This window comes from Pogonomyrmex barbatus, unplaced genomic scaffold, assembly GCF_055798465.1.
Source record: "Pogonomyrmex barbatus isolate J1 unplaced genomic scaffold, ASM5579846v1 scaffold6, whole genome shotgun sequence".
Taxonomy (NCBI): Eukaryota; Metazoa; Arthropoda; class Insecta; order Hymenoptera; family Formicidae; genus Pogonomyrmex; species Pogonomyrmex barbatus.
The window spans coordinates 1,097,451-1,124,654 of NW_028297160.1; the positions used below are offsets into that span (position 1 = coordinate 1,097,451).

General features: G+C 30.4%; 2 protein-coding genes across 3 annotated transcripts; both read left to right on the forward strand.

The window, feature by feature from the left end:
* Positions 1 to 1,495: 1,495 nt before the first annotated feature.
* Positions 1,496 to 27,108, forward strand: LOC105425069 (plasmolipin). 2 transcript variants are annotated; one of them, XM_011635623.3, is made up of 5 exons: positions 1,496 to 1,931; positions 24,919 to 25,086; positions 25,976 to 26,092; positions 26,173 to 26,284; positions 26,353 to 27,108. In XM_011635623.3, the coding sequence occupies exons 1-4, from the start codon at positions 1,758 to 1,760 to the stop codon at positions 26,254 to 26,256; spliced, it is 543 nt and encodes a 180-aa protein (XP_011633925.1). In that variant the 5' UTR covers positions 1,496 to 1,757; the 3' UTR covers positions 26,257 to 26,284; positions 26,353 to 27,108. The 2 variants fall into 2 exon arrangements, with proteins under 2 accessions (XP_011633925.1, XP_088938473.1); XM_089082347.1 differs by having other exon boundaries at positions 1,497 to 1,931; positions 26,173 to 27,108.
* Positions 19,472 to 23,950, forward strand: LOC105425068 (dynein axonemal intermediate chain 3). The gene has a single exon (XM_011635620.3). The coding sequence runs from the start codon at positions 20,488 to 20,490 to the stop codon at positions 23,449 to 23,451; it is 2,964 nt and encodes a 987-aa protein (XP_011633922.2). The 5' UTR covers positions 19,472 to 20,487; the 3' UTR covers positions 23,452 to 23,950.
* Positions 27,109 to 27,204: the final 96 nt, after the last annotated feature.

Genomic DNA, 27,204 nt, shown 5'->3' on the forward strand with positions numbered 1-27,204 from the left:
ATTCATTTATTTCTTATCTCTCAACTTTGAAAATTACATTTCATTTGTATCAATTTATAAATTTATAAATTACATCAAGTTAACGTTATAATATTGCATCAAATTTATAATAATTAACGCAATAAAAATCAAAGTATTCGATATTTAATTACATATTAACATATCAATTAATTTTGCGTGATAATCGCTATATTTTTTTTTTAATATTAACTATTTTTAATTTGAATTTTACAATATGAAAAATTTACACAATAAACACAGTAAATAAATAAGATGATTAGCATTAAAATTTAAAACAAAATTTTATTTATAACTTTTTGTATTGTAATACAAAATTATATGTGTGAAGAATTAAAATAAATATAATAAATAATACATATAAAATTTATATTGAAATATATACAAATACATATAAAAAGCCTAAAATTATAAATAATACTCTAAAAAAAAATCAAACACAAATTATAAATTATTTATTGTTTATATTTAGATGCATATACATACACGAATACAATTACAATTAAATGTACACACACACACACACACACACACACACACACACACACACACACACACACACACACACACACACACACACACACAATCTTATATTGAAAACTTTAAATAAAATATAATGTAACTTGAATCTTAAATTTAATGTTATTTTATGTATATGAAAAGTTTTTTGTTAAAAAAAGAAATTGATAAAAAAGAATATCAGCAGTCACACAAGATGACAAGCATAAGCGATGAAAGCGATGGAAGCGGAAAAGAAGATTGTGAGATACACACAACGTGGCGATATACGCTTCTATTACCGCAAACAGAAATGAGAAGTGGGGTAAATCAGTGACGGATAAACATTTACTCTAAGAACTCTTGAAGTATAGTACATTGTACGCAGTACTTTCTCTCTTTCTTTTAAAATGTATAACCTATTTGTTTCAAAATATTTAATAAAAATAAACGAGATATATAAATAAAATTTAATTGATATCGGTTTCTCCAATAAGAAGACAGAGCTCGACAATTAATAGACACTAATTTTATGTTCCGATAGTTGCTTTTTTACACAAATTATGTAAATTATAATAATTACTTTAAATTAATATTATTTTTGAATGATTTAATATCGTTTCTCATTGAAAAATATATTACATTAAATTCCTACGTGTACACAGAAAAAAGAGAAAGAGTTTATCCTTAAATCTTGTTAGATAATATAGTTTAATAAAATTTTGACATTTTTATGTTTTCTACTTAAAAAATAAAATTTCTTTATTTTTAATCTCTCTTGTTTGAGATTAAAAATCGAGAATCCCATAATCGTTATTCCTATTCGCTTAGGTTTCTCAAATTTTAATAAGGATTCATCCCATTCCGATAAAATATTGGAAATCCGAAATGAGGTTCGACATAAATTTGACACGAATTATACCTTGCCCATTGATCCGGCACTGTGGGCAGCGGCTGTAGCGTGGCAGCAACAGTGGGAGAATAGCGGTTCTGCTGTTAATACCATAGGTAGTGCGCAGTGGTAAAGGCCTCCGTGCGTGCGGGCCGTGGTGAACACACACAACAGGTGTCCCGCGATCAGCTCTCCCGCGGTACTAGGTACTCGGTCCTCCATTTTGCTCCCCTGGGTGTTTATTCCCCGTCGCCTTTCACTCCGGGACGACAAGCGTGCAAGTGCAAGAGGCACGGCCGAGCGTGGACGTGAACGCGTGTGGTGAACCGAGCGTGCGGATCAGCGTAACATGATGTCGGAGACTGTGGTAACGATGGACGGTTCCAGCAACAATGCCAGCAACAATCCACGGCAGGTACCGACGGTGAAGACCGAGCCGGGCCAACCGAACCCGTTGGCCGGCATCCGATTGAATGTGGATTATTTCAAGACCATACCCGGCATCCTCAAACTCATACAGCTGGTAAGCTGGTTCACTTTTTGTTATACCTTATTCCTTTTTGCGTTTGTAACATAGGAGACAATGGATTGAGACAATCGTTGGACGCTTTCGCGCTAGACGTAGCAAATTGATGTATGTCTGTTTGATATTTATTTTATGCTTTGATAGTAAATTTGAGTATTAATAATAAAATTACTGAGTGTTATCGAAGAATACTACTGATCTCGAGCGTTAAATTTTTTTTTTTCCCAGAATTTAGAATAACATAAATCATACAACATAAATACGTCAAGTTATCAGAGAACCTGAGTTTAAAATTTTTAGTCTATAACAATTAAAAAAAATAACAAATCACATTTGTTTAATAATTTTGCCATTTCGAGTTTTAAGATATTGTTTAAAGAATTATGATAATTAGTTTGTTATTTTATCTTATGTTAGATTAAATTATCTGAATTTAAAAAAAGGCGTATTCCTATATATTGCTTTTGAAATTAATTTTTATTAAATTAAACAAATATTTATTAATAAAATTCACATGTAGAATAATTCACAGATAGATTTTTGCAAAATTGCCATTATATGTATCTTTTAAGATCTTACAAAAAGGAATATCATATAATTTGTATTTTTCAGAATAGTAAATTGTAAGTAATTATCTTAATTCTATTCTGTATTATCACGTTGATTAGTCTAATTATCTTTTGATTCTCTGAGTTTTTTGAATATGGATTCTCTATTTCCAGCTTGGATTTAGCTCGATATATACTTGACGCTTATCACGTAATATTTAATAATAGAAACTTTAGAGTCACTTGGCCACTATGTTCTTATAACACCATGTAGAAATTTCTCGTGAAGTAATAGACATTATATAAATTGTTCAAAGAACAAAAACTTAAAATTTGATAGTTGAGGATGACATTATACATCTTTTATTCATAAATTACGTAAACGTAAATTGTGACATAAGCAAAAATATATACTCTCTTTCATCTATTCTGACGATTACAGACACCTGTAAGTATTGTACTATCTTAAAGCTACCAATTTTGGCAGCGCGACATATTTCATTATTAAATAAGCTCGAGAGATTCAAGACCTTTTAAAATATTCAAATATTCAAATATATTTCTTTTACACAGATTTTTTTTCTCTTTATTGTATTATTGTTCTATTTTTTGAAGAGTCGAGAAAGTCAAGAGTCGAAAAATATCACAAAAATTTCATTCGCGTATTTCCTTTTCTGAGATTTATTAACTTATTGATAGCAAAGCGACATTAAAACGCTGATCCACGACTAACTAAAATTGAATAAACGGAGAAAAGATTTCGGAAATAGTTCTCGATCATTTGTATGCAGAAGAATTCTTGGAGGTGTTGCATGCAGATAGAACAACGTTACGTAACATTACATCCACACGTCTGATAAGTTGCGATTCTGTACTTTAGTATAGTAATCATACAAATTTCTATTTAGTTAATAGTGTTTGTAGTGCGATATGAGAACTCACATCGAAAAGTGATCTCGCGTCTTATCGCAATTTCTTCTATTTTTGTCTTTTTAATGTTAAATTCTACATTTTTATTTTTTTTTTTGTTAGATATTACATTTTTTTATATTTTGAAAAAGGATAAAATCTATATATACAATTGATTTTTTTTCTAATTAATTAATTGGAGATTGGTTTATATAACAGAGAAGTAAAGTGAAATTAAAATATAAAATTATTATTATCCATTTAAGGCATCGAAAAAAAGATTAATAATCGTTCAATTTATATTCAATGGTTTCAATTTCAGTTATATTCTTTAATTATTTACGCGTGAATTATTAAGAGCTGTCCTTGCAATTTCAATTTATTTAATGTTGTGAATTGACGTCTGACATCAATAGGTTAACTCTATTGATGCTCGTTTTCCAGGATTTAAATAATGCCTGTTTTATTTAAGCGTCATTCCAATAGCAGAAATATGCCAAGGATCATTCACACGTCGTTCACTACTTATCATACAAACGTACGCAAAATATGCGGGAAACGTCGTGACTTTGATAAGTATAATACTTTAAGCTTCAAGTTCTTGTGATAACTGAAATAGAAATAACTTCTTTGGTATATTTGAATATTAGGGCTGATGCTTTCTAGAAGGAAAATTAACTTTTTCGGTGTTCTCGATCCGAATTTATCTCCTATCGCGACAAGCGAAAATATTTATCGCCAGGAAAATGAAACTTTGAAACTCTTTGAAAGAATTTATATTATAAAAAGAAATGCTTATAGAGATAACAATTCTTTTCCTGTCGCGAATATCTTTAATACTTTTATGTATTATAACTTTTTAATATGTATTTTAATATTTTAATACTTTAATATCTTCTTATATATTATAACTCTTGATAATAGAGTTTACGTTAATGTTCTGTTGCTTTGTTTGAACATTTACACGAAACATCTCTAAATTGTTGCTTGAATATATTTTTGAGAGGAGATACGTGTAATTGTTTTCTAATGAGAATTTTTTCCATTAGTTACAATTGTGTTCAAGTTATTGCTGTATATTGTAGTGAATTAATTTTTCGTATATGCTTATCTTCTAAATATTCTAGCTGCCAAGATGCGATACCCGGAAGATAATTTTTGACTAAAAATCTTGGCTGAGATGTTTGCTATTGGCTGCATAAAATTTGCATCCTTCGTGTCGAAATTTATGAAATGCTATTGTATAGTTTCTAACTTCCAACTCATTTTGATTTCTGAAGAGCAAACGTAAGATATAATTATAAATATATATTGTTTAATTACGTATAAATTTAAACAGAAATCGATTATTTTGGGTAAAGAATATAATAAAAAAATTAAAATATTATTTTCAGAATTAATTTGACATACAAACTTATTATATACAAATATACAGAATTGATATATATATATACGAGTATATGCATGTAGTTAATAAGTCTATAAATATAAAATATTTCACATCTTAAAGCATGTTAAGAAAAATTATTTATAATAATTAATGGCACTTTTTTTAAGTTTATATATTTCGCATTCTGAGATTAGATTCTAATATGATAAAAGATGAACATAAGCTTGATAAATAGTCTTGATATAATTCGGTGACCTTCCAATCAATCTGGAAATACGCATTGCGTGCACATGCAATCGCCATGGCGTCGATCGGACGTTTTGCACCGTGACGTTGAACCTGCAGTGACATAACCACGTAACGGTAATTTTACGGAGCGGTTAACAAAGTACCCTATCCTCATCGGACGAATAAAACGGCTTCTGGTTGGAACATTGATTTCGGATAAGATGATTGACAGACATTGACAGCTAATAGTTCTTCAAATATCTTTATTATAAACCATCGCGCAAACAAATACAATTTATACACATACAATTCATGTAAAGTTTCAACAGTTTGTTTTTGAGATGACATATTTTTGATTTCTAAGATGATTTTTCTTTTTTAAAATCTTATCACTACAAAGCTTAGTCTTTAAATTATAAAAAGAATTGAGGTGCTAGGAGAGATATATAGTTTTTCAGTTAGCTATGTTGCAAATCCATTAAAAAATAACGGCAAAGATAACGACGTTGATAGCCGAAACAAAACCTATTAAATTTAAATAATAATTATTAGGTACTAAGATCCAATCCAAATATATAACCGAATAAATCCATCTTGTATATTTTTTTCTGTTAGAAATAAATAGTTTGTGTATTATGGATTATAGTAGGTATATAGTAGGTATAGTAAGTATAGTAGGTATAGTAAGTATAGCGGGCGCTCCACGAGTACTCCATCATTGCCTACTTCCTGTATTCAATCTATAATAAGTAATTATTTGTTTTTATAATTAAAAATTAAGTTTCGGGAAAAGAAAAGTCGTTTTAAAATTAAGAATATGACATTTTAAGAATAAACGTTTGCTTTGTACAGCTTGTACATCAAAATTATTTAGCATATTAGAAAAAAGATATAGCTTATGTCTATGTAAAAAATTGCTAAGACGAATCGTTACGTGCAATATTATTGAAATGCACGCGCTTTATATTACGTATCCTTCGTATAATTTCGTTACGAAACATTCGTTTTTATGCAAATATGATCTCTTATCATTAAGGCGATATATCGTCTTATCTTTGATACCGTTAGGCAGGATCAAAGTTGGCAGGCATTATTTCGGTTTGATTTTTAGACACATTTTTCGATCGTACTATGTTCGTATGTTTTATCTAGCATTATATACAAAGGCCGTATATATTATTTACGATCGATAGACGCGAAGGAAGGAATGTATATTGATCTGACGCGAAATAGTTCTGATGAATAGCATACGTGGCTGTATAGTCACGGCGACACTTGCAGCAGACACAATGAAAGAAGTATTAATGAATTTTATATGGGATGCGAAAATTTTGTAAAATTACAACGTTGAAAGTGAAATTGCTTAAGCGAAGACTTCATTTCGTGAACGAGACTTCATTTTTTAAAAATATTCATACTGAGTGCCATTTATATTCATAAGATCATTCTTATATAGAGAACTTTATAATATTAATTAATATTATTTGATACTTATTTAATTTAATATTGCATGTTGACGTCGGTATGTAGAATCGTGTATATTTTTACTTGCTGTTTATATATAAGTTAGTGTTGTTGCACTTTAATTAGAATCTTTTTATGTTCTGTCCTTCGTGATAATTGTCAACTAGAATAACCGGATTATATAAATAAAGAGAATACAGAACGTCGTCAAATAGAGTTATTATTTTTCGTATTTTCTTTGAAAAATTCTTCTCCACTTAATCGCACTTAAACGAACTTAATTTTTCTTTTTTGTTTCTGTTCTAATAAATCTATTTTGATTATAATTTTTAATCGTTAATCGTTTTAATTATGGTTTACATTAGATCTACAAGAGTTTTGGGGAATTGCTCGGATAATTGTGTATCAACATATATGACTCCTGATACATAGTACAAAAAGTTAGCATTTATGATCTATCGATTGATTTCTTGATATAAATTAATAGTAATTAACATAATTATGTTATTGATTTATATTATTCCATATTGATATTATTGGATCAAACGGCGTGTCATAACCGGCACAAAAATTATACATGAGAGAATTGTGAAATATTAAGTACAGCTATCTTATGTCATTTAGCAAATGCATTGTAAATGCACTCTAAAACAATTGCAAATTGCGTGGGGATTAAGAATGAATATCAATGATATGGAAATTACGGTTATGCTGACGATTCCAAATATAGCATATGAGTCGAGTTTACAGTGGCTTGTCACTCAGATATTGCAAGATGATGTTATCTATGGACGATTCGATAATATTTGCAAGAAAATTATTTGATTTTAAAATATCATTCGTGCAAATATAGAAAAATATATTTCGGATTGTCTTTATCGCAGCATGTCTGATCGAATAATAAAAATTGGATATCTTTTTTCTTGATCTTGAAACATTGAATTTTCTTATTTTCTTATGATATATTTTAACTTACGCCAAGCATTTCTAAAGAAAATTTATTAATTTTCGACTTACATGCATAAAAAATGCAATAGTGACTACAATACGTGATTAAAATACATGATTAAAAATTAAAAATAAATAATAAATTAAAAGATTCCATGAATATGGAAGTGTATTCTAACTAAATTTATAAATAAATTTTTTACTTTAATTGCAACTTCATTTAGAGCTTAATTATAAAAGTTTTTAGTTTTAAATACTTTAAAATGAAGAAATAAAGTGGCCTTTAATCAAATGTTTTCTAATATGAATTATAGATTAATTAAAGATAAGAAAAGAAAATATACTATATATGCATAGAAATCCAATTTTGAAATTTAGTTATATGGAGTTATATTCTTTGCTAATTTGAGTTTTTCTTTTATACACACATTAAAAAAAAAAAATAATAATAATAATAATGATTCCGTAGCTTTCCCAACAATATATACAATTGACGAGGAACACGAAGCGAGAAAGTATCTTCTTCCGACAATCACACGGAGAATAAAACGATTTAATTATAGAAGAGTCAGGCGCGATATCACGGAATCGAAGTCATATATAGGATTAGCATTTTTCTATGATCATTTCTATAATCTCGAATTTATATTTTGAGGAGAGCGCGGCAACGACACTGAGGGAAACCGGTTTTCGTTGGCGGTCGCGGTTCGGATGCGTGCGTGCATGCGTGCGTGCGTGCGTTCGTGAATGAGTGCGTGCGTTCAAAACGAAAACTTGATGGATTCGGCGTCTCGCTTAGACTAGTGATCGCGCGCGATGACCATACATGTCCATCCCGGATGACCAGGACTATACGGAGCGTCCCACATACTCGGGACGCTGCTATCCCCGTCCGCAATGGCGTCGCGTTGCGTCGAGGTCGCGACAACGGTATCGGTAGACGTTTCATTAAGGATTCAGCGTGTCCTTTAGCTTCTCGATCGCGAGTTCGATGATATAAACCTGTCGCTACCGGACGTCCGCGTGTTGCGCCATGTAGAGCCACGTCACTTCGGTCGACGAGTCACCAAAGCTAACAACGCGAGAACAAACCGGAAGAGTTATAGATATGCCCATACTAATACTACTGATACTACTGATTCGCATGAGAAATGATTAATAAACCGTTTAATGGTAAATTTTACTTTAGTATATCCGCCTGTTTCTCGTGGAAATTTGTAACTTTACTGTGTCAAGTCGTTACTTCATCGCATATGTTGCAATAAAGAAGCGATGAAGAGATTGTTTATATTTACTAGACTTGTCTCCAATTGTCCAATTCCAAGTTGATTTAATCTCTCTCCGGCACACACACATGTTTATACTTAATTACTGAAACTTCTTACGTGTTATAAGAGTTGAAATAAAATATGATTTATGTATGACATGTACATTTCTATATCAGACTGCATAGATTTTTCCTGATTATTGCATTTTGAAACATTTAGGAGTATAGTATATGATGCTTTGATCATTTTTACATAATAATTAAAACAACATTGAAATATCTTTGCACGATTCTTCATTTTGCTAAATAAAATTTATATTAAGGGTATTAATACGTGATTTTATATAGAATTATTTATTCGTGCTGTGCCGTTGCACAAATCCATTCACAGACGTTCATCTGTGTTCTATTATAGAAAGTAAGGTTGCGGTTATATAATATCATAGAAGAAAGCATAGTTATGCGCTTAGACGTGTGGAATCGTCAGTATAAATGGTATGTTCTTGACATTGGTACTCTATTAATATTTAGATTACTAGGAACTCTCGCGTTATTGACGTTTTTGTTAGATGTGATTAACATCTTGCATTGAAGCTCTGACTTCAAGAAATTGATTCTCAAGAACAAGGCAGAATAAAGTTTATAAAAATCTAAATGTTTAAGAAATCTACATGCGTAAAAATTATTTGTCAATTTTGTATCATTTTTTGTAAATTTTAGTTTAGATTTTTCTTAATTTTTCTTTATTTTTATTATTAAATTGACATTTAATTAGAATTTTTTGCCCATAAAAATTTCTATTATTATATATTCTATTATTTCTAGTAATAATATATAATATATAAACAATTTTATTAGATGATTGCTGTGCCAATCATTGATATAATAACATCTTCATCAAGCTTGGTTGCCTCATAGCCGGGACAGTTTATGCAGTCGTTATAAATGATTACACACACACACACACACACACACACACACACACACACACACACACACACACGCACGCACGCACACACGCGCGCACACACACACACACACACACACACACACACACACACACGCGCGCGCGCGCGCGCGCGCACGCACGCACGCACGCACGCACGCACGCACGCACGCACGCACGCACGCACGCACGCACAAATTGAGTCACCGAATCCTTGGACTATAATAATTATTACCTAGGACTATCATAGAATTGCGTGCGGAATAGAAGAGAATTGATATAGTAATTTTCTCAGCGTAAACGCAAATACCACGTAACAGATATGAGTGATAATTCACATACGTCGTGTGGATTATATTTCGCATCTGTATGTAAAAATCTGTATGTATAGCAATGCAAGATGCGATTTATGTACATACGGTAAAAATAAATATGAAATTTGTCTTAACGGTATATGTTAACGATTATAGCTTACTCAATCGATCATGTATGTTTGATAATTTTAATCTTTGATTTCTCTGAAATATTAAAAAAAATAGAAATATTTCTTTTAGAAATATCTCTTTTTTTATATAATATTTCAAAGACATTTCTTCGCTAAAAATACTCTAATATACGTAATATTATGCCTCTCTGAAATATTAAACATAATTTTATAATTTTATAATTTATAATTATGTTTAATATTTTACAATACTTTATAATACTTTACTTAGAAATTTAGTCCTCGTTGAATGTTATCTTTATTTGATATAAGCAAACTCTCCTAGCAAAAGTGAAACGAAGAAAACGCGTGGATATGTTGTAATTTAAGCTATTAATAATTTCTTATTTAATCCTTCATGCATTTCTCAACATGATTTCTTAACGTGCAACGTTGTGTGTCTTCACATTTTCAGTCTCTTCCTTTCCATTATGGTCTACAAAGAGTTATATTACGTTGTTATATAGAGTTGCATTTCTAGAAACTTGCTTGACATCCGGTCTTATCACTTCCGGTCTCACCTTTTCTTGCTTGCGTATTTCATATAACAGAATCATGTTGAAAAAAGAAAATTCTTAAAAATTATTGCATTTTTATATTAAAACAATGATTATATATGTTTAAATTACATAATGCTCATCAGAATTATTAGAAAATTTTTGTTAATTTTAATTAAGAAATTAGGTTAAAATTGGTCAAATTATTCATTATAATTATTTATTAAGTTAATTTTAGAAAAAATTTTAATGAAAATTCTGATTTAAAATAGTGATTAAGAATAACTTATTTATTATTATTTTATATAAGTAAAAGTTGTGCAAAATACATATATAATGTATATATATATATAATGTATATATAAAATATATTAAAAATATTTAAATAAGAGACTGCAACATTTAATTTATAATATGATCATAAAATTAAAAAAAAATTTTTTCAAAGAAATAACAAGTACAAATAACAAAGATAAAATGCAATATAACATTTTTCTAACCTCTACTGTTTTGTAAATAAACATCATTTTAAAAGCTTTTCCATGATAGCAGCAGTAAAGATATAACAATAAATAGAAGTGAGTTCCATATTAGAAAGTGTGATTTAAGATAAGCAGATAATCATGAATTATTGTCATGTTAATCATTATTTCGAGAAATCAGATAAATAAATATAGATAAATTTCGATAAAATTGCTTAAATTAATCGAGATTGAAAGTAAATTGGAAAATATTCAAGCGATGAATTGTAACTCTAGCATAATAATTTGGTAAACTATAAACACACTCCTTTTCCTGTCCCTTATACCGGGAAACAGTTTTGAGTCCATCCGGTGTTGCGGAGAAAACTTACGTCGAATCGATTTTATCAGCGAAATGAAAGAGATGTACTTATAATTGAATTTAGGTTTTTTGTTTCAAATTTACCAGTTATTTTCTATTTATATTATAGCTTTAGGCATGTTATTAAATATATATAAAAATTGTATCGTACAAATGTATCAATCTTCATACATTTGTATTAATTATATAATATTATTTTTGATATAATTATATTGGTAAATTTAAGACATTAGCTGATCCAGTGCAGCCATTTTGAATTACATTATAACGTCAAAAGCAAGAAAATACATGATGAAAATTCTTGCAAAATACATTAAAATACAAACATTTTTTGGTCACATAACGCACTTGATAAAATCGATTTATAAAAATATAAAAATATAGAACAAAACTCTTCTTTTGTTCCGGTTAGTTAATAAATAAACCACATGTCTGGAAAAATGAATTGTGCCTAATCAAGGAGTCAGTTACAGAAGCCTTAACGTTCTAAAATCATCAAAATTTGAGAAAAAATATTTTTCGTATAATGAATGTTACAAATGTAGAGCTCACGTTAATCAACCGAAATTGTAATTGTTCTCTCTCTCTCTCTCTCTCTCTCTCTCTCTCTCTCCTCCCTCTCTCCTCCTCTCTCCTCCTCTCTCTCCTTTCTCTCCCTCCTCTCTCTCTCTCTCTCTCTCTCTCTCTCTCTCTCTCTCTCTCTCTCTCTCTCTCTGTGATTTGTGAAACCACTTAATTAAAACACTTTCGCACGATATTACGTATGTAATGCGTCGACCTATTGAAGGGTTAATTTCGATCAGGATAACGTTCGTGCGTTACTCTCGTGTGGATAATCGACTCTAATGGTGGGAAGCTATCGTGTATGCGCGAATTTCGGCGTGTAAATGATGTACTAACAATAATATTACGATATGATATATAGACTGAGTTCGAGGAGCGCGCTATTAGAACTATCGCATCATTTTATCCTTAATTTACATATAATGAGCAATAAAGATGAAATGATGTGATAATGCTAATAGCGCACTTCCCGAACGCAGTCATAATATTACGAAGTTTGAAAACGATTCCGTGATCATTCGTTATTTTGACGAAACGATCTATTTCATAAATATTTATAGATTATGGTAAAAGATAACAAAAGTCCACAGTCAGTCCTTATAAAGCCCATTATTTTTACGATCGTACATAATAAGCTATTATTTTGCAGAAATAATTCATGTTAGAGATTATAACAATATGCTCTTCGTTACTCTTGTATAATATAAATGCTATTATTTAGCGCCCTACAGTATTTTCTTATTTAAATTCTTGTACTGCTCTTGCAGTTGATAATTAAATAAGCATTACGATTACTAAAGCTATACTAATAAATGCAAACTCACTTGACATTTAAGAGAGATTTATCAGAAGACAGCAATTTGTAACTGAAGATGAACTATACGATTAATGTAATGTAATGTATCAAAAATTCTTACACTAGAGGTCCTAATAAGATTTTGTCCAAATGCTTTTTGCATTTTTATTGAAAAGATTATGATTGCACATTAACAAAATAAATATAGAATCTCAAATGATAATTGTACAATTTAGAAACGCACTATAGAATCTTAGAATTTTTTTGAAGAATTTTGTAAGCAATTTTCGAAAGGAAGCTGTTCATTTCTTTAGGAGGCCACCGCTAAGTGTGATCGCACGAAGACGTGGCTTCTCTCGCGATGGAGATCGATTGCTGGAGAGTATCGTGAATTCCGATCGCCCACGTCGAATGAAAGTTCCGTAACGCAAATTGTGCAATCGCTATCGCATTGTTAAGAGGAGGGTGGGAAAGGGGGACTGCTCTCGTACCATTATGTTCCATGCTCTTCGTAGCGGATAGGCATAGTGGATAGGCTGAAGGTAGGCCGTAGCATACGTATTGGCATAAGTTATGCACCGCGCACGGTAATTGCGCACGGCTCGCTTGTCTGCAAGGACAGAGCGCGCCTCGCGCAATTACGCGTCTCGCATGCCGCTTAGAGAGGAGAAAAAAAGAGACAAAAATCGCAATTCGAGAAATAGGAGAGGGAGATGAAGAGTGAATGGTGAAGAGAAAGAGACATGAAACTCACACATCTCGCATATACGTAATCAGACATATATTTGTGCGTGGCGACGTATGCATTTTTTGACTCGATGTTTTACTTGCGATCACTGGACGTTAGAATACGTGTCCGCGTTGGAGGCACCATATTTTAGAAACTCTTAAATTCGGATTTTGATTTTTGCCGCTTCCTTTCCTTTATGATTTTCAATGACCTTTATGATTTTCAATGACTGTATATACTTTATGAATATCGTGACAAATTTTCGGAAAGAATAATCAATAAAAATTCAAGTTAAAGATTGAAATCGTAATCTATTCATTTGTTGTTCTTATTTAATTCATTTTAATGATAAATTTGCAAGAATATATGAGATTTTCAAGAATTTGCTCGTATAACGAGCTGCTCGTTGCTGGCAGTATAAATGCTCACCCAGTATAAATGCTCACCGAAGAAAACGATCGTTTCGATCATGAATGTGATTTTACAACTTCCGGCGTCTATTTTTGGAAGCAAACGCTTGTAGTATCGTTTACGAAACTAACAATATGACGCTTTATTGATTAATAACAATAATATTGTGATTCACAGATTTTCTTCAGGCTCTACAGATTATTCAAAATAAAATTTTTTTATGAATCATATAATTATATACGATTCATAATTATATACGATTAACCTACACTCAAATCATATTATGATAAAGCATAAAAATATATTAAATAATGAAGTAAAATATATACCCGGAAATATATTGATTCGTAAAAAAAAAACATTTACATTAAGATGGATAATTGACTTACCTTCGTTACACATTTAATGACACTTCAAATATCGATAGACAAATCATCAAGATATTAAGACTTAAGTGTTTATATAGAATTCTACTTCTTATCTTTATCTATTTTCTCGATGACTTTTACATGCATAAATTTATTCTTGATTTGATTTTATTCTTGATTTGATTCTCCAATATTTTGCTTAAGAACATAAAAATTATTTATAGTTTTTAGAATATAATATTATTATTAGAATATAAATAAATCAATGATCAAGTTTATTAATTTGAATCAAAATAAATTCAGTGCTATTTAAAATTTTTCACGATTTCTTAATTGTATATGACTTCTTCATGTTTATTTTCAGAAAATCCTAGAATAATGATTTAAAATGTAGAAAGTAGAAAAAATAAAAAGATATTTTCTTACTATATAAATGAATTAACTAGATTTAATATTTCTTTATTGTAAAAGTTTTACTTTTCTATTTCATAGCTTGCTTTTTTTTCATGTTTTTTTATAAAGTATACTAAAAATCGTTAGAGTTTTAAAAATTATGCAGATATATTTTTCAATTTTTCTATATAAGTAAAAGTAAAGTATATTATATACTTTACTTTTACGTGTAAAATTTAACAGCATGTTTAAATGCCTTCATAATCATTTTGATACAGCCATCAAATTTGTTTGCTATAAATTGTTGTATACACACTTACGTTAGTAATTGGCATGTTGACTATTATTCTATTCTACAATTTTAATGAGCTGATGACCGCAAAAGATGACGAATCGATTACATATATAGCAAGCGATTGCATCAAATTGCAATCAAATACAATTTTCCCAGCATTCATTATCTTGCAACAATTTCCGTTAATAAGCAAATAGTTTATTTAAAAAAATTTTTTTAATTTTTATTTATTATAATATTAATACTTTTGTATATTATACACTTTATATAAATTTTTTTTAATATAATATAATAATTAATAAATATTAAATATTAAATAATAAATATTCTATAACATATAAAAAAAATTTAGAAGTAAAAAAAAATATTTGTGTGTACGTGCGTACGTGCGTGCGTAATTGGAAAATTTATTTATTTATTCATTTATTATTTTTAATTCTTCGAAAGAAAATTCTTATTTTGTTTCCCTTTTTTGATATTAATTTTTATTGGTTTTTTGTCGATGCATGTAAGTTATTTCAAGCATGTGTGTAAAATAAAATATTATATTGATATTTCCAATACATAACTTTAACAGATGGTTAGCATATCTTTTTATATCAAAAAATAAACTTGGCCTTATCCTCTAATATTTTATAATATTTTAAATTTATATTCAATAAATTATTCGTCATAACTTATATCAATTTTTTTTTATAAGAAAGTTACATGTTTTTCTTTACTTTGAAAAAATATAATGAAATGAAATATTATAAAAAAAGTATATAATATGTGTAAAGAACGTTCCATATCTTTCTATCTCTTAAGTTGTTCCAAATTATAGTTATGATAGAAATATAATAGAAATGATTCATATATATGATTTTTATGTAACATCACTTATTATTTTATCTTATTAAATAAAAAAAAAGACAAGAAGAAAAGTTTCAAATTACAAATATTTTATTAACGAATACTTTTATATAAATTGCATAATTATATAAATATGCAATATCTCTTTTTCTCGTACTATTATATGTTATTTTAATTAATTAGTTAATGAATGGATTACAGTGACGGATAGATGTTTCAAGTGTGTTGTGATAACATGTAAGCTGTAACCAGTGACCGTTTAGTAACTGATAATATATGATCGGCGGATATGGGTCACTAAGATTTCTCGTTGACGCTAACAATTATTATCTCTACGCCGTCTTCACTCGTATATGTATATGCTGTAATTTCTCTCGTTTCGCGCAAGATAACCGAGCAGATATTAAAACATATGCGTCTTTCATAGCATGTACAGACATGCCATTGTGGTGTATGTGTGAAGCTGGCATCTCATTTCGCGGAAACTCACAAATTATTGAGAGCTCTGGCTTCCTTTTGAATAGTTCTAGAGTTCCTGATAAGTTAAACAAATAATTCTGCTCATTAAAGCGAAAAAATCAGTTCAAAATGAGACGGACGCTAGGTTCACACCGCGTCTCACTTTATCTTAAATGAGTTCCAATGCAAAATTTTGAAAGATTTACAATTCTACAAGAATTCTATAAAGAGTTCTGTTAAATTAAAGCAAAAAAAATTATTTAAACATAAATAAAAAGTAATTATTAATATAATAACAGATCGAGCTAAATTATAAACAAACAACTCGGAGTTCTGGCTTAAAAATTATACTTTCCGTATAGTTCAACATGTAGAAGCATTTTCTAAAGAGTTCCAATCAATTATAATAACGTACGTCTTTTAAATAAATAAAAACCGTCCGAGCGTCACGTACTTAGTCGGAAAGGTGTGAGACGCTGGCCATTATTTCGGAGGTCTAGCTTAAAAATTATATTTTTCGTATAGTTCTCAACATATAGAAGCATTTTCTAAAGAGTTAGAAAAGGCATTGGCGATAATGTACGACTTTTAAATAAATAAATACCGTCCGAGCGTCACGTATCTACACAGAAAGATATGAGATGCTGGATAAAATCTCGGATTGGCATTTATTTAAAAATCGTACGTCATCGCCAATGTTTAGAACTTTTAGAAAACGCTTTAATATTTTTAGAATAATATAAAAAGTATAATTATTAAACGGGAACTCCGAGATTTCGACCAGCATCTCATACCTTTCTGTCTAAGAACGCGACACTCGGCCGATATTTATTTATTTAAAAATTGTACGTCATTGCCAATGCCTAGAATTCTTTAGAAATTGCTCTAATATATTTATTGTTATGTATAAAGTATATAGTATAAGTATAAGTTTATTAAATCAGAACTTCGAGATTTCGAACAGCGTCTCATTTCATGTTTAAGTACATTTCTGTTTAAGTACGTGACGCTCGAACGATATTTATTTATTTAAAAAACGTACGTTATTATAATTGATCGGAACTCTTTAGAAAATGCTTCTACATGTTGAGAATTATAGGAAAGTATAATTTTTAATTCGTTTATTAATAATGTTGTTTATTAGATTCTTATATTAATTTATGTATTTATTTTCACTAATTATGTACGAATGTTTTGACACATACTGATTTTCGCTTTTATGTTTCTGAGCTTTTATTTATAATTTTTAAGCCAGAACTCCGAGTTGTTTGTTTGTGGTTTAGCTCTGTTATTACATTAATAATTACTCTTTATTTATGTATTTAAGTATTTATGTATTTAAATAATTTTTTTGCTCTAATTTGACAGAACTTTTTACAGAACTCTTATAGAACTGTAAACTGTGAACTGTCTTTCAAAATGTTACATTGACGAACGGCGGAATTCATTTAGGACAAAGTGAAACGCGGTGTGAATTTGGCGTCTCACTTTGTCCGAACCGATTTTTTCACTTTAATGAGCAGGAAGCCAGAACTTTCAAAAATTTGTGAGTTCCGCGAATTGAGACGCCAGTTTCACACACACTAAGATGCAGCGTGAACCTGGCGTCTCACTTTGTCCAAACCGATTTTTTCGCTTTAATGAGCAGAAATATTCGTTTAACCTATCAGGAACTGTAAAACTATTAAAAAGGAAGCCAGAACTCTCAATAATTTGTAAGTTTCTGCGAAATGAGATGCTAGCTTCACACACACACACACACACACACACGCGCGCGCGCGCGCGCGCGCCATTGTGACATGCAGAACGAAAACAATTTTCTTTCCTCTCCAAGTTTGTCCGTTCGTCAGTTCCTTTCCGATTATTGTAACCATTAAGATATAAACAAGCTATTTGTTCTAATGATTTAAATATTTATAATATATATTACAATATTCTTGGAATATATAAATAATTCTAAATATGCTAAAAGAACATACTTACTGCAGTATGATATTTTATAGTTTTGATACGTGTAATATCCAGTTTATATATGAAATAATATTTGATAAAACAATGTTTATGTATTGCAGATCGCGTTACAGGTAATCATCGCGCAACTATGCAGATGCTCATTGCAAATATATATCTTCATGTATGAATCATGCAACGATCTAACTTTGAAGTGCCTTATTAGAAAATCTTTGATTGATCCCTAGGTTTATATTCGTGATAGCGCGACTTGGATATATATATAGAGCCTTAGGCTTAATTCGTGATAGCGCGACTTGGCGCGCGCGCGCGCGCGCGCGCGTGTGTGTGTGTGTGTGTGTGTACGCCAAGTCGCGCTATCACGAATATAAGCCTAGGGATCAGTCAGAGATTTTCTAATAAGGTACTTCAAAGTTAGATCATTATATATATATATATATATATATATATATATAAAATGTTTGATATAATGTGATTATACATCGATAATGGTCGTAACAAGGAAAATATTCTCCAATACGCATTGCTATTTTTAGAAATGAGTCGAGTTTCCCGTGGAGTCGCCATTTTTTTTGAACCTATAATATTGATATTTATGTTACTCGAAGATAATAGTCGATGGCCAAAGATCATTTATATATCAATTTTTTATATCTTTTTATCATTTTTTTATTATTTTGTTTCATTTTACAGTTGATAAAAACAAAATTATGTAAAAAAATTCTAATAGTTGAATTCTAATAGTTGATATTTTCTACAATTAAGAACTGCTTTATGAACACATATATTACTTTTAGAGATGAATGTTTATTCGTTTTAATATTAATTACTTAGTTGAAAGTTATGGGTCGTTTCTAAATTTATCGTACATTTACCAAGTGCGTAACAAACGTACTACACCACGTTACGTCATGCATGACATATTTAACATAATGGTTATAACAAGGCATATGAAGCTTAACTACGTTTATTTGAGCTACGGTATAGAATTGACGAATCATGAATTAGATAATATTAATTTTTGTTTTATAATGTTATATTAATTATTTATTTGAATGTATTTATTTGTATTTATTTGAATTTGACAATGTATATTATCTCATATTTCATTTCTATTGTTTTATCGGCAGTTTTGTCATTTATTATTATATTTTATATATATATATATATATATAATGTTATTTCTTTTAATTATAAATACATAACAAGATAATAAATGTGTACTATTTCAAATATAGAAATTAATAATTTTAATACAGTTAAATAATTTTATATAAATTTTTCTAGATAAATAACGCAAATTGTTTTTTAATTAATTTTAACTAAGTTCTTAATAGAATTTTAAGATGTATTATGATTGTTGGAGGATTAAAAGTTACGAAAATATTGAGGAAAGTTGCGATCAGATTTTTGTCTAACAGTATTGAAACTGATATATTAAAAAAATCAAAAACTTATAATCAATTTTTGTAATATTTATGTTATTTTGAATTTCAGTTTCTAATTAGAATTATACACCGTATTATATAGTATTATACGCGAATTATACACCGTATTATATAGTATTATATTAGAAACGCAAATTAAGTAGATTCGTTCCTTATTTTAGTATATTTTCAAGTCAGTCATATATATTTAGTGACACGGCAGCCGACGGCTTAAACCGATCATTCGCTAAAGGTCAACATTGATCACATCGTCTATAAGCGTGCCGTATTGTAGTTGCTGCGGACTTAAAAGTAAAGTGCTGTGCTTTACAGCTAAGGTGCTTACAAGTTCGGGGTATAATAAATGAAAGTATCGGCTGCCGTATGTAAGAGGTCATGTTAAAGATTGCGTACTTTTCGAGACATAAAGTTTCAAAGACGGCAAAGAATAATATTGCTGTTATAACATAAAATGATTCTAACGTTGCATCAATATGATGCGATGTGATATGATGTTATGTACTTACATGGAAAATTGATAATGGAAAAAAAAATTAAAAAATGTATGTGAAAAATTTTAAAGGAGAATTTCATGTAATCTTTGGGAAATTGCGTGAAATTCATTGATATAATTTTAAATTCTGAAAGAATTTCTTGAAAAGCATGTTCGAGAAATGGCGTCGTTTGATCGATGCCTGAAACTGTTCGCGACTGGGCTTGCTTCTAGAATGGCTGCTACGCGTCGTCATTACGAGGCACAAGAATGATGTCGAAGAAAGGGGTTAAGTACCGATCAAGTTGGGCGCTGTACGACGAAAATATCGAGAATGTGGAACATGTAAGCCTCGATCTCGAGGCTCAGCGAGAACTAGGCTGTTTGGTTGGCGAACATGTGTTTCTGGAATATCCTTGGGCCTATGTATCGCGAGAAGCTGTTTTGAGGCTCACTAACATCATAAACTCGTCGTCGTTAGTGCCATGCCGAGATAGGATTGACATTTATAGTGGCGACACTTTCCTCGTGGGATATTCATCTACCGAATTAATCGGCCACGACTTCGTGATTTGTTTAACAGAAGATGCAAAATTAATGATAGAGAGGAGAAATGCTGACATCAGCAGGAGAATCCGAAGCGAGATTCTTCGAAAGATTAAAAAGACCGGCAGATTTTGGCAATCTCTCGGAAGCGAGACGGCACTAGATGAGAACTTGGTGAGAAGCACGAGAGAGTCTTTAGAGGTAGAAATATGCTTTCCGATCAAGTCTTTACGTCTAAATCGGAAATTGTGCGATAGATCTTCGGAAGAATCTTGGGACAGTTATGTAGAATTAATTCCATACGAGAGATTCGAGAATGTCGAGAGAAAATATGTCTCGAAGATGATTCAAACGCACTTTGAGCTTCGAGAAATCGAAGTGCAAATCTATCCCGGTTATCCCAAAAACGCTTGGACTCAATATCTCTACGAGGATATTCTGCATATATATGTTGATAATACTGAATCAGAAAAAGAAGAAAAGGAGGAAAAGGCGGAGGAAAAGGAGTCGACCGAAGAGAAATCGCAAAAGGGGTCTGAAGAGAAAAAAGATACCGAAGAATCGAAAGAGGTGTCTGAAATTGAAACGGAACAGAAGTTGATAAAAAAGAGCCCATTGGAGCTCTTCTTAGAAGATCATGCACCAAAAATGATCGAAGCCGTGTGTTACAACACAGTTGTGAATGCACACGTGGATGACATAGAGACGCTTGCGCGGCAAGAGTTTGAAATAACTCGATCGCGAGACATGATCACTTGCGCGGAACGGTTCTCTCTTGTCGACTTGCGCTTCACGGCAGGCAAGATCATCTCCGATGTTTCCTGGCATCCAAATCTCGCCGATCATGTGGTCGTTTCATATATTACCGTACCGTCGCGCGAGATCACCCGATACTCGTCAGACATAGAGTGTGGCGTTGCTTCAAAAACGGAATCGACGGTATTACTATGGTCTCTCGTCGATTCTCTTTGTCCTCGGCTCTCATTGCGATGTCACCAAGAAATCTACTGCATCTCCTTCTGTCCGACAAACAGTGATTTTGTAATCGGCGGTTCCACGTCTGGCCAAGCGATCGTTTGGAATATTCACGAACAGCTAGGAAGACCGGCGGATATCGATTCTTGGACTCAGAATACCGTGTCAGTTATTTCTGCATCCGTGATATCTGATCAAAATTATTCACACGAGCTGCCGATTCACCGGATACAATGGCTGCCCGACAATTATAGGATAGAACCGTCTGGAAAATTGACGAAACTATCCACTCATTCGAGCTGTCAATTCTTGACAATTTCTGAGGATGGTATTGTCGCCACGTGGGATCTTCTTAAATACTCCGTTACTTCTCAGCTAAAGCCGAGCGATCGTAAGGATCTTAACGGTATTTTTCGACCGACGTATCGCTTAAGCGTTCGGTCTTCCGAAAACCCGTTTTTTACACCTCTTTGTTTGTGTCTTCCATCAGTTAGTGTTTTTCAAGAAAGCGACAGACGTTATAACGAGTTAAATTCCACAGACATAGATTACATGAAAAGATTGTGGATCGGCACGGCACAAGGACATTTCGTTTGCTGCAACTGGAAGGGCCAGATGTTTAATGTAGAAACGGTCGGTTTAGAGGAATGCAAACTCCTTCATTGCATTTCTGCGCACGACGGTCCCGTTGTAGCAATTCTCCGATCACCACATCTTTCGGATGTTCTTCTAACGATAGGCGGTCGTGTCTTTGCCATTTGGAAAGACGACTATTTGGATCTTCCTCTCTTCAGACGAAAATCCGATTACGTATACACCGCGTGTTGCTGGAGCAACCGGCCGGGAATCTTTATGATGGGTACTAGTTTGGGCGATTTGGAAATCTGGGATATCAGAAGAAAGACAAACGAGCCGATTTTCATGCAGACTATCTCCAGGAAACCGATAACACTTTTATCCCTTCAGGAATCACGCATGAATGGCTTTAAGCTAATTGGTGTCGGCGATAGCAGCAGTGCTTTTCGTATTTTTGAAGAACCGACAGAATGTGAAGATGAAATACTCGAAAGAATGGATTGGTTTGAAGAGTATATATGGCGAGAAGTGAGAAGAAAAAAAATGTTTTCTTCGTGGCAGAAAGATATCTTTCAAAATGATGTAACAGTCATCACTAGAAAACAAGCGAGAATAAATGAAGAGCACAAGTTGAAACTTGAAATGACAAGACTAAAACTCCATCGAGAACATGAAGAACGATTAAAGTTGGAGGCTGAAGAAGAAATACGTAAAATGCCAAAATCCAAAGACACTATATGGAAACTGCATCAGCAAAAGAGGATAAAAAAAGCTCTTTTAGAAAAGAAAAAATTCGTACCACGAGAGCTGGAGGAGAAGAGACTGCTATTAGTTCGTTTAGCTGAGGAAAGGAACCAAAAGATGATCAAAGCAATAAACGAAACTGCATGTCGGGATAAGCATTTTGATAAATTTGTATCTCTCAAGTTTCCTGAATACTATGATGTTACAGAAAAAGATAAGATTTCAGAAGTGGAACCTGAGACGGAAAAGGATAAAGAAATGATAGAAATATATTTGCAAGAATTTTATAAAATTAAAGACGAAACGCGAAAAATGATTGCAGAAAAGCTGTATGCTCCAAAATTTGATTGGAACATTTGCATAAAGAAAGAGAAAGAAAGACTGAAGAACTGAAGTTCATAAATGCAACTACAAAAATTCTCTTGATACATTCTCTTATAAGGAGAACCACTATTTTGATTTTACTTTACGTTACATTGAATTGCAAACGTGAATTGATAAGATAAGATAGCTTAGACTGTCCAGAAATTTCTTTGAGTAACAAATTGTATATATTGTACAAATTGTTTAAATTGTACAATGTACAATGTATTGAAATCATTGATTTTCAGAAAATGACATTATATGCATAATAAGATTAAATATTAAAAAAGTAGATATTAATGTATATTACAAAAGGAATAAATCGAATCTTTACAAAAAAAATTAGAAAACTATTCTGTCTAAAATAATATTTAAGCAGATTCTTTCATTTCTTTAATTCTACAATAATTAAATTGACTCAATTAAAATAATATAAGCGGTTAAAATTTTATTAATTTTTATTTTGACTTGTACTGTACTGTACTTTCAGGATATTTTATTTTAAATATAGTATTTATATTAGTATTTATATAGTCTTTCTTTTTACAAATATATGTAAAAGATTAGATTATCATAAATATTTTCTCTCAATTTAAGATATTCATATAGGATATTCATATAAGCAAATTTAAAACTATATTTATAATTATAAACAAAGCATTTTAAATTTTAAGCAAGTTTAACATAGAATATAAGAAAAATTTACACTTTTTGATGAACTAGTTAAAACAAGAATATTTGTCAAATATATAATGTGGGTATAGCGATGCGTAATGTTGATTATAATAGTACCAAATTAAAACAGTCATGATTTTGTGGATTTAGTTATATCAGAGCTGAGATTTAGTTGCACATTACATTATATTATTATTAATGATATTGATCAAAAATATATTTTATTATTTATTTAAATTTATCGTGTTTATGATATGATGCTCTTAAGATGAAGCGTCATACTATTTATGCGCATTCAGCTCGTTATGAGGAAACAAGGGGTAGCAAGTAGAGCAGTAGACGTCAACAATGAAATCAGCCCGAAATGTACAATTAAATCTCAGTTTTGAATTATATAATAAATATATAACGTGTAAAAAAATATATATAGGTTTTAATAAATAAAACTTGTTTTTTTATGTCAATGTAAATAATATATGACTTAAGAGCAAGTGTAACTTAACTTCTAACTCTGTTTCTCAAATCATGTTCATGTTTCGATCTCAAATAAACATCTTATAATTTTTATTTCATTATTTAAGAAAATTAATAATAATTATGCATTATACTTTTATAAATTAAATAACTCATTTCTGTTAATTTTGTTTCACTTTGTTAATTTTATTTTTATATTATTTTAAATGTTTTAAACAATTTTAAAGGTAAATTATTTATTGAGACTGAAGAATAGCTTAGAAATAAACTGTATTGACTAACAATAATATAAATAATATAAATAAGAACTTTTTAACCACATAATAAAGGTGTTTAATCATTTTCCAGGGCCTTGGTATAATATGTATGGCGTGCTCATCTCCGGCATATAAAAGTGCAACGCACTGGTTTCTGTTCGTAGCTGTAACGTCCTTCATAGCTACGCTTATATGGAGCATCATATATTTCCTGTCCCTCCGGGAGGTACTTAAAGTGCCCATAAATTGGATCCTAACTGTAAGTGCATATTATAGAAGAAATTACACTAAATGGAAAATGCGTCTTTCAAATCTTTTTTTTTTGTCTATGCTGCATCATATATTTTTGGAAGTATTGTATTTTAATTGATCTAAGGATGTACTGGCGCTAACATTCTAACATTGACAATACGTTGGAAATTTAATCAATTGTTTCTATTTATTATCTGAATACATATCTAAAACCTGAGTCGATTCTCTAACTGGTTCATGAGTTATTTAACTTCTAATTTTGCATGAGTTCTTATGGAATAACAGTATATTTTCACCTATATCAACGAAATTATAAAAAAGCAACATTGCTAATATTCTGAAACTTTGGTTGTAAGTGATTAAAATACTGAGCAATGTTTCTAAAAAAAGTTCATATCGATTTACTAACCGAGTATCGAGATATTAATAAGCAATATAAGCAACGCAAAACTCCGAAAATGAGCTATAACCATATTGCAAAATACACAAATATATTCAATTGTAGTGCCAAATATCATATTAACTGCCATTATTTAAGTCCTTTACACGATACAAACACATATGGTACATATTTTAATTTATAAAAACATAGAATTTCATCAATTTCAAATTTAAATAACTTTTTTCTGGGACTGTAGTCAGAACATGTGTAGTCAGAACATCCTTAAATTTTATCGAAAATTCTAGATGACACAAATCTTTGCAGAATTGACATATATATTTTTAAAAATATGACGTTTAACATAATATTTTTAAATAAATTAATATTTCTAAAAATTTTTTTACTTAATAGCGTTATTTTTATTTATCACAAACACATGGATATTTACTGTGAAAATCAGTTTTAAAATGTAACACATGTATACACATTTGATTAAAATAATTATTCTTTCCAGGAGCTTTTAAATACATCTATAATAGCTGTGCTTTACATGATCGCATTCATCGCCCAGCTGTCAGCTTGGAGTGCATATAGAACTTCACCATCAACTTCATCGAATATTGCTGCTGGAGTAAGATTTGCTATTACAAAATTCTTATTGACTAAAAACAGTAATCATTAACATTAAAACACAATCAATATTGCTTGCAGGTATTTGGAATCTTCAATACCATTGCATATGCCGCCGGGGCTTACTTCCTATATGTTGAATGGAAGAGCACCAATACGCAATGAATTCTGTTGCATAGAGAGATTAAGTCAGGTACCTGAAGAGCATGCAACAACAGTAACAACAATAATATTGCCGTGACCAAACCCACAACTTTTCAGCGTTCGTCCGAGGAAATTTTGATCCTAAAATTGTACTCGACAGAAAAGTCAGCGCTGAGAGGAACGGTTTGAAACTAGTCCGGCGTGATTCTTCTCAGATTGTGTGTAATTTAAAAAAAGACTCTATTTCCTACGTGCCTTAAGATTACTTGTGATCGCTGTCATTAAAGCAAAACCCGATATTATATTGAGAAGGATCGACGAAATTACGAAGAGCGAATGGAGTGTTAAGATATTTGTCTAAAGGCAATAATATTACGCTAAAGTCTATGCGAGCTCGTTGAATTATTTTATTTGAATTAACAAAATAAAAGCGACGTCTAAAATTATTTTAAATTTAAATAAGTTTTTTTACATGAAAGTTTCAATAATTTTGTAACATGTATTATTTAAATATGTTAACTATATTTAATTTGTTAAGAAAGAAAAAAGAATATATATATATATTTTCTTTCTTAACAAATTAAATATAACTAATATATTTAAATAATATATATTTATATATGTATATATCACATATACATATATATGTATACACACATATACATATATTTAGATAAAGATATATAATACAGCGACATTAAATTTTGTGGCTAAAAATATTTAGCATTTAGTGCCCTACAAATATCATCTCTTTATCTTTATTATTTCACTTCAAATTTGTAATTTAGGATTCTTGTTTTATTATATAGATAACATATATCTTTATTGTATCTTATATTACATATATCTAAAATAATCTTTACTAAATTGCAAGCTGGCGTTGTTTCGTTTATATTACCACTTCGATTGTATAATTCTTCGACAGACAATGAGATAAATAGTTTTAAAAGATCTTAATACATTAGCGTG

What these genes read in the sequence shown, in the direction of transcription:
- LOC105425069 (XM_011635623.3), top strand. Translation starts at nt 1,758, where the DNA reads ATGATGTCGGAGACTGTGGTAACGATGGACGGTTCCAGCAACAATGCC. An exon ending in TCCTCAAACTCATACAGCTG is followed by an intron (nt 1,932 to 24,918) that starts GTAAGCTGGTTC and finishes ATCATTTTCCAG; the next exon opens with GGCCTTGGTATAATATGTAT. An exon ending in CATCGAATATTGCTGCTGGA is followed by an intron (nt 26,093 to 26,172) that starts GTAAGATTTGCT and finishes TATTGCTTGCAG; the next exon opens with GTATTTGGAATCTTCAATAC.
- LOC105425068 (XM_011635620.3), top strand. Translation starts at nt 20,488, where the DNA reads ATGATGTCGAAGAAAGGGGTTAAGTACCGATCAAGTTGGGCGCTGTAC.